General features: G+C 36.1%; 1 protein-coding gene across 1 annotated transcript; it reads right to left on the bottom strand.

Annotated features, from left to right (window-relative positions):
* Positions 1-4,391: 4,391 nt before the first annotated feature.
* On the bottom strand, positions 4,392-8,331 carry LOC125246041 (gastrula zinc finger protein XlCGF52.1-like). The gene has a single exon (XM_048156892.1). It carries the CDS (start codon positions 8,288-8,290, stop codon positions 7,484-7,486), a length of 807 nt encoding a protein of 268 aa, XP_048012849.1. The 5' UTR covers positions 8,291-8,331; the 3' UTR covers positions 4,392-7,483.
* Between the last annotated feature and the right edge of the window lie 1,261 nt (positions 8,332-9,592).

Below are 9,592 nucleotides of genomic sequence, written 5' to 3'. Positions count from 1 at the left end.
TTACGGATTTCCACAATCGATGGGTTTTTATTGACACAACGAGGAGACAACAATCAAACACTTCCATATAACATTTAGGACAGACAAGGAGTGGAGGGAGTGAGTCATTATAAAGGGTGTACGGACAATCAGGAACAGGTGCGCAATCCGTGATGAGGAGGAGAAGACGAGGGAAGTGAGTGCAGGTGAGGAGACAAGAGGATCATGGGATTTGGAGTCCGGGAGACAAGGGATCCGTGACACATTTAACATTATAACACATTTTGAAGGCGCGAATCGAATCATATGATTCCGAGCGGTTTCAATATAGCGGCGCGCTGAGGAGATTTTTTTAGAGTCAGATTCAGATTGAGATTTTTAAAATTAAAGATGGAGTACGATGAAATGGATCAGCCTGTCCTACTAATATTGAATGGCAGAAGAAAACGTTATTTACCTCAGAACTCCGCCTGTCATAAGGCAAAATAGCCTACAGTGGAAATGGCTTGGTCGCAATTGTATCATGCACTCATAACAGTTCTTCGTGCAGTGCCGTTACTTTGAAGGAATCAGATTTATTATACATCAAACAACAGCTCTATTTCACCAAAGACAAAGTCAAACAAGATGCTATTCTTCTGTCTCATATGGAAGCTGTGCCATATAAACGGAGGAGGCAAAAAGTGGAGGCTGAATAGAAGAGACGTGTTAGATCCCTGTGTAAAGAGGTTTGTCTACTGTTTAGTTTTTAAGTGATAAGTGCTCTCATCTTTTTCAGGGTTTTTAGTTGCATCTTTAGTGATTTTTCAACTATTTACCATGTCTTGTCCCAAATAGGTGGATGTAGATGTTTTTGCAAAAAAAGCACAAGTGGATTTAGCTGATTTTGACGCAAAAGAAAATCTAACTTGTTAAAAACCAATAAATTGTCTAGAGTGACATTTTTGAAAAAAGGTTATTTTATTCACTAGCTAATAACCTTATCATTACCTTTAAAATGAAATTCCTGAACTTGATTGTAAAAGCCTGGTAAAAAAATGCTCATTTTAAAGAAAAGAAGTCTGATGGATTTAGAGGGTTTTGCATCTGAACTCTTCATATCTTTCTTTGGAAATAATAATTTACAAGGAGTCAGGTTTGTGTTATATTGTGTCACAGATATCTAGAAGTTCATACATTCACTGTGCTTTTTAGGATATGTAAACTTAAGCGTAAATTTTGTTAAAATCCATATTGCCGAAAGGGAGGAAGTCACGCGCCTCACTGAAGTCATCTGAGTATCCAGTCAGTATGGAAGTCTGACACTTCTGTGCAGTGACTTTGATGAGTTTAACATTCCCATGACAATGTACCATGGAAGTGTGGACGATCTCATTGAGAAACTTCCAGTCCACCTAAGAATCAAACACATCCATAAATGTGTTATGGAGATCAATTTTGTTTATGATGATGATTAAAATCTGAATAGTTACTTCATTTTTCATTGTTTCATTGTTCAATTAGTTTACATTTTTTTAGAAATAGTTAGATTGTTTATATTTTGTTTACTTTTTTTAATAGTAATAGTTTAGCAGTTCAGATCATTTTTCCTTTTAGTAATAGTAATTTAGTAGTTAAAATTGTTTACATTTTAGTAGTAATTTAGTAGTTTAGATAGTTTAGTATTAATAGTAGTGTTTTGTATTTAGTTGTTTATTTTATTTTCATTTGAGATCATTTATATTCATTTATTATTTTGTTCTAAAATATAAAAAGATTTTGTACTGAAAAAGTTGTCAGTCTGATATTTTACAGACATATTTAAAAGTTACCTCAATAATTAGCCATGTCCAACTGTGCACATGCTAGCATTAACAACATTCTCCTCAGCCTTTCCCCAAAAAATAATTGTTTACATTATGTATATTTTTCATATTCAAGATTCATAAGTATTCTGTGCACTTCTCTCACCCTCAAGAAGGCAACAGAACATGACCACATTGTTCACAAACTCTGCTGTACTTCTTTCTGACTTATTTTCCAGATCTGTAAGGATGACACTGATCTGAAATGGAAAGGTTGTAACGATCGGCCCTATCGATTTTACATTGATTAAAATGGGGTCAGATTAAACTGTGTGAGAGGTTTGGAGTGTTTAAAAAGATGAGACAGACTACAAAAATAAATAAATTAGGTGTATTTGGGTCAATGACGTGACGCTCATTTTTTTGCATCCTTATTGTTTAATACGTTTAAAAGGGTAAAAACTGCTAAATAAATTAGCAAATTACTTGCATACATTCTCTTTTTTGAGGACCAAGTCTGAAATTTCTGGTTTTAATCAATTTAGAAGAATATTTGGGGATTGATAGCAAAAATGTCAATGTGGTGTAACCGTAAACACTTTGTACCAAATAATTGATCTTGTTTAAAAAATGTGAAATTCTCAATAAAACACCATATCTGCTAGTCTGGCATAATCTTACATTAGAACAATTAATAGTGAATAAAAATTAATTTAACACTTTATAGAATTGTTCTGAATATTATAAATAATTTGGGGAATTATAGGAGTCAAGTCAAATTCCTGAAGTGTCAAGGTGGTGCAACCACCATTCAAGGAGCCATTTTGTTAATACTGTGCAAGAAAACCATGTGACAGGAAATTATATCACAAAGAAGGGGCCCTGGTGACACTAAATGCTGCATGCAAAGGTTAGTAATGGTCTTTCAAATATGAGATAATTTGACATTTTTAGGGTATGGTTAGGTATTCTTAGGTATACATGTCAAATGGTATGACCCTATAAATACATTGATAATTCATCATTATTATAAAAATGTGTATTAACTTTAAAAATTACATTTGAAATATTTCCACCAAGGCCAAGTGCTTACATAGGTGTCCATGATAATACCTGTCAAATTTGATTTTAAATTGAAATGTCAAATGGTGTAACCGGTTACACCATTTGACTTCTATTACAAGCCTTTCTGTTAGGGGCAAATTTAGTCAAAATCACTAGTTTATGGTGCTGATTAAAGATGTAATATAAACTAAACTACTATTTGGAACAATTTTCAAATGTTCAATGTTTTATTTTTTTTTGAGAAAGTGGTGCTTTATCCACAACTTTATTATTAAAGCTCTGTAAGTCAGTAAAATAAAATATATTTGTTGCACAACATTAATGTTTAGAACATTAGAACATTTCTATTCTATTCACTTAAAAATGTATGCTATATAAAATCATGCAGTGATTGCTAATGAGAGACAAGCGTGGCAAACGTATTGAGAGCAGCTTTTATTATGCCGCAGTCGCTGCTTCTGCTTCTTCTTCAAGTCAAGCGTATGTGAGGTAAAGCAGCTCTGTTTTTGTGTGTTGAAATTTGTTATAATGCTAATCTGTGCGTTCGCTCGGCAGCTGCTATGAGACACTTGTTGCACACTGCAGTCAACTAGATCCATACTAGGCATGGTAAAACATACTCACAGTAAATCAAGAAAACAAGTTCTAAACAATAAGACTAAGCGTGTTTAGCTATTCACCTTATTTTCCGCGACAGCAAGGGCGGCGCCATTGCGTTCATTTTGTCATCTTACTTCCGGTTGAGGGACCTAAGCTAGTAGTCGCTAGCGGTATAGCTGTAACGGTAGATGAGTATTATATGCTCAGTTAGGGGCTGTCATAACAATTAGATTAAGAAGAGAGATCAGTTGCATCAACGATGTTACGAATACAATGTGAAGCGGTCAGAGTGTTGTGGTGCACTTTATTTACACCCACCACCTTAAGACGAGAGCACCTGAGGCAATGGCTGAAGGCGCTAAACTTGAAGTGCTCACCCTAGCGCCCTTATGTGTGTTCGTACCATTTCATGGACAGGAAGCAGACTGATGAACGCCCTTACCCGAGAAATGTCTCGGCTACGATGTTGTGGTAAAGAAGTCACGGCAGGTGCTGAACAGGTTATCATATTCAGGTAAGCTAACTTAGCTAGCCATGTGCATGTTAGCCTAATGCTAGATTTGTGAAGTCCCTTCTATGAATACATTTAAGATCAGTAACGAGCAGTTCACAAAATACAATGAATCTTGCATTATTACAATTGCCACCTATATATTTCATATGTAAGACAGTACAATGGTACATACTTACTGTAGTATTATGGTACATTATGGTCTAACAATAGCTTACTTACATTATTCCTGTAAATTACAGAGATTGCAGATGATAGCAGGCGAGCTAGCTACATCTCTCATATTGATACTGACCTAAGTATTAACACTAGAGTTAGAGATTGTGTGTATACTGTTTTAGTATATATACTGTTATATACTGTATTGTGTCTCGTTTTTAATGCACCTCTCTCTCACACTGTTCTGTTAAACTATGGGTGCAATCTTATATTAATTCTCATGAGGAATAATTACTAATGTAAAAATATGTTTATGGTTATATTATTTCCACAGATGCATTGATGTGCGTCAGTGATGCAGTGGACAACAGTGAGGATGATCACATCCACATGCCCCTGAACTGTGATGCAGAAACACAATAGGAGGATCCATCTGTCTCTGATCACAACTACACTTCAACATCACATCTCAATCTGAAGCACCTACATCTGATATGAGAACATAATGTGTTGAGCCGGCGCCATTGTACACAACTCTGCTGAGAAACAACCACTGTTCATTCAGTCGCCAAACACCTTACCAATACATACTCCAACAACTTCCAGCTACACACTTGGGATCAGCTCCTGATGACTCTGATGGAGCTGCGTCGTAATTTATTGCAGGGTGATCTTGCTGAAAGTTTTAGTGCTTCTAAACCTGGTGTTGTGATAAATTCATAACTGCAAATTCAGGGTTCCTGGAATACCTTCGTCCAGGCGATGAAGTAATTGCAGACAGAGGCTTCACCAAGAGACGCATGCAACTCTCCAAAGAAGACACCACCAACACCAGGTGCATCGCCAATGTACGTGGGTCATATGACTGAAAATCTTCAAAATCCTTTCTAACAACAGCTCCAATTAACCTCACCCCTAAAATTGATCATTTATAGAATTTGCCAGTTTAACCTTCTAAGCAACATAATTTCTGATGTAGAGAATGAATAAGTGTAGATTTGTAGGTATGTTTCTCTGTGCTGTGGTTTTGATTGAACTAATCAGTGTAAATACTAGTGTATGTAGATATTTTTATAAACGTTTACAATATGATCAGTTGTGAAGTTTTTTTTTTTTAATCTTTACAATGTGGCCAGATGTTAGCTGTCAGTATTTTTTTAATAAAAACATATAATGTGAGCTCTTACAATTTAAAGGAATTAAGTTTTCTGATTTAAATAGAATAAGTCATGTCAAGTTTGCAAATTAATTCTATCTTGGTTTATTGCATATTAAAATTAAATGGTGAAACATTATCTCTACATGAAGGCCAGTAAAAGGTGTCTAGCTTTCTGTTAACAACACTCTTACAACTGTTTTTATCACAACTTATTATACATTTTCTAAAATACAAATCACAAAGTTATGTTGTTTAACAAAACTGATTTAAAATAATTCCAGTCTTCTTCACCTACACCCTCTACATGCTGCTCTATCAACTCCTGACAGTCCCATGGTTCCTCTGGCTCTTCTTCATATTGTCTACCAGTTACGGCCGTTAACAATGATGATATGAGACCATCTGATCGTTGTATGAAGTTTTCTCTGTGCTCCCAATTTAAAACATTTACTGCATTAACGTTATTTGTCATTTCTCTAAAGTTATAGCTCGCTATAAACAATCTTTTAACTACTGATCTAGCTACCGAATGTGCCGCGTCAGTTTAGCGGAAGTCGGATGACAAAATGCGGAAGAGCGGAGAATTAAAAATGGACGTGGTGGAATAAGGTGAATATAGGAGGTGGAAAAAGAAGAGGAGAGGGCAGACGTAATTTGCCCTTGCAGCTGGGGGATCGATCACAAAAGCCACTGGCATTTATATTCAATCATCCATCTCAATCTCGAATCATCCCTTTTCCGTCTGTCTGGGCCCAGATTCATATCTGAATGGCTAGGGTTTTTCCATGCCCTCCCAATCTCAAACATGGAGATCAGGAAGCAATGGAAGGCTCACTGGAGCTGCAGAGCTACGGACAGAAAGGAACCGCTCATCGAGCCGTCCACGTTGGGCCCCTTTCTTAACACGCCCACAAGGCAGCTGCAGCCTGACAGACACACGTCCCACAAGTTCCAGCAGCTCCGCATATACAACTAGCCCCTCTCCTGACTGTTTGCTTCCATTTTCCCTGCATAATTAAAATAAATTTTATATAAATGAGTGGCTCATTCACATTTCTGGGGCAGAGGACTAAAGGGAATCCTCCATGTTCTTTGGTTTTGTTTCTCTTTCTAATTTAATTTAATCCTTGGAGAGCTTGTAACACTACAAATATAAAACACAACCCTGACTCTTTTTGTTAAATGTCAGTTTTAATGGTCAATTATGGCCAAATAGCCATTATGAAAGTACAAGCTACAATAAAAAATAAAGCAAACAATTCAGTCAAACATACAAAGTCAGCGCTCTGGTAGGCTACACAGTAAAATATAACGCCTAACTATATAAAGTTATGAGATTAAACTTTTAGTTCAACAAATTATAGATTCATGAGTCCAAACATTACCTGTTAGAATTACAAAAGATTAATTATGTCTCATGTTTAACCACTACAGAAACATCAGAACCAGTGGCACATGTCAGAAGGATTAGCCGAGGTTAGGCTGTTCTCAGTGGGGTACATGAGCATCCAAACTCCAAATAGGCACCACTTTTATCAATAAATCACAAATTTGAGCTTTAAACCAGTATATTCTTAACTGAAAAACTCTTTAAACTACATATGACATAATAACTGTAGTATGTTTGAATTACACAGTTTTTCCCCTCTGCTATTGACGCTTGCTGGTTAGTGCGAGATGCATTCTGGGATACCTGGCTGTCTCAAGTCCGCACAAGTCACCTCTCAATGCATCCTCGATAAAAGGGGCGGATCAAGAACACATCCAGGGATTTGAACTGTACTTGGGTAGATGCGAACTTTGAAATGGAACAGAACTTGGGCAGCAACTGATGACGTTTCACAAGATCACAAGGACCCATTAGGCGGGCCTTACACTACTTATCGTGACTGCAGACTGTGGTGATGTGGTTTCTCCACTGCATGGATCTTCATGTGTATCTTCAGCTGATTTTTAAAAGAGAAACTCTTTCCTCACTGGGCGATCAAGAACAACTGATGACGTTTCACAAGAACACAAGTATAGACAAGAACGCATATTGATGTAGCACTTTACTATGTACTACTGTACACCATAAGTGCTTCACAATCACATCAGGGGCCGCTCCTCATAAACAACCTGGATAATTCAACAGAGCAACAGCACCAACCATAGGTGGAGAGGAGAGATTTGTCTACCTTAGACAGAAGAGACACTGTTGCTCAGCACATAAAGATGAACTACTTATCATGATTTCAGACTGTGGTGATGTGGTTTCTCCACTGTGTGGATCTTCATGTGTATCTTCAGCTGATTTTTAAAAGAGAAACTCTTTCCACACTGATCACACGTGTGTGGCTTCTCTCTGCTATGGATCTTCTCATGCTTTTTCAGATTTGATGACTGATTGAATCTCTTATCACACTGTGAACACTTGTAAGGTTTTGCTCCAGTGTGGATCCTCTCATGTGTTTTCAGATGTGCTAACTGACTGAATCTCTTGTCACAGTGTGAACACTTGTAAGGTTTTTCTCCAGTGTGAATTCTCTGGTGCACTTTTAAATGGTTTGCTGTAGTAAAAGTCTTCTCACACTCAAAGCACATGTACTCTCTCACACCAGTATGAATTTTCTCATGTTCTTGTAAATTATACAGCAGTGAAAAACTCTTTCCACACACAGAACATGAATGTGGCTTCTCCTTTGTATGAACTCTCAGGTGTTTCTTGAAGGCTGATTCCCCACAAAATGTTTTGTCACATTGATCACATGTGAACCGTCTCACTCCAGTGTGGATCCACATGTGTTCTTTAAGGTGTGATGATCGCATGAAACTCTTCCCACATTGATCACATGTGTGCGGCTTCTCTCTAGTGTGGATCCTCATGTGTTCTTTAAGTCTTGATGATCCCGTGAAACTCGTCCCACATTGATCACATGTGAACGGCTTCTCTCCGGTGTGAACTTTCATGTGTTCCTTAAGATGTCCTTTTTGTTTGAAACTCTTCCCACACTGATCACATGTGAATGGCTTCTCTCCTGTATGAACTCTCATGTGAACCTCAAGATATTGTTTCTTTGAGAAACTCTTTCCACACTGAGTGCAGGTTGTAGATTTCTTGACCCTTCTTTTCTTTAAAAATGTGTTTTCAGTCTTTAAGCGACTCAAAGGTTTTTCTCCAGTTTTGACATGATGTTCCTCCTCCACTTCACTCAGTTCTTCACTCTCCTCCTTCACTTCCATCAGCTCTGAAATAAAAGTCATTTAAATTTTCAGTACATAAAAATAATTTAAAGAGAGAAATATGAAGTGAAAGGTCATAAAATTGAGACTTGCTGTAATAGACAACTGCTATAAAACATTCAGATCATTTTGATGCACAGTCCAGAATGAATCAAGTGTAACATTTATTTGACAGGTAAAAATGTATCATGCCAGTTACACAATTAGACAATTAGAAGACAATTTAAAAATAAGAAATACATAACATCAATTTCTTAAAGCTTAAATATAGCATAAGAAATGTATACCTGACTGAGGTATATTTTTTTAATGTAAAATAAACTTATTTTTATGTTATATTACTTTACTTAAGTAAAAATAAATCATTCCAGCAAGTTCAGGCAGCCGAAACCTAAAATTGTGGTAATTTGGCTGACATATGATGGTATAAAAACAGCAAAGATATCAATAGCCAATATATGGCTGTAGCACTCAATGGCTGAAACTTAATTTAACGTAATTTTTACCACAATTTTAGGTTTCGGCTGCCTGAACTTGCTGGAATGATTTTTTTTACTTAAGTAAAGTAATATAACATAAAAATAAGTTTATTTTACATTAAAAAAAAAATATACCTCAGTCAGGTATACATTTCTTATGCTTAAATTTATGCTTTGAGCAAACCATTGTTGTAATGAACTTAACCTCTTTTTTGCATTTTAAATTGCTTTTAAAATCTGTCTTAGATTTAATTACAAGTGAAAATTGTAGATTTTTTTAAAAACTATTTATGTTAAATACATTAAATACATGACGTTTCTAAGCAGCTTTACAGGAAATGCATGTCAACATTAGTGATCTGTTATAAGAGAGGACTGTGTCTAAATGATCTAATGTGATATTAACAGCCATATTTTGACACCAACTTTTAGATTGATATTTAATTAATTTTCCTAACACTGTGTAATTATTAAGGGCCGTTCACAGTAGACTTCTCCTTCCACTGACTTCCATTCATACACATGTGAATGTGGGACACCAGAAACACAAGATCAAGTGAAGTTTGCAGTAAAGTGGAGTAGACTGTATGTTTTAAAAGTTTGGAATGATTATTATTTATTTATGTTTTTAAAA

Source organism: Megalobrama amblycephala, linkage group LG14, assembly GCF_018812025.1.
Source record: "Megalobrama amblycephala isolate DHTTF-2021 linkage group LG14, ASM1881202v1, whole genome shotgun sequence".
NCBI lineage: Eukaryota > Metazoa > Chordata > Actinopteri > Cypriniformes > Xenocyprididae > Megalobrama > Megalobrama amblycephala.
The sequence above is the reverse complement of the archived record's forward strand: the minus strand, read 5'-3'. Positions and strand labels throughout refer to the sequence as shown.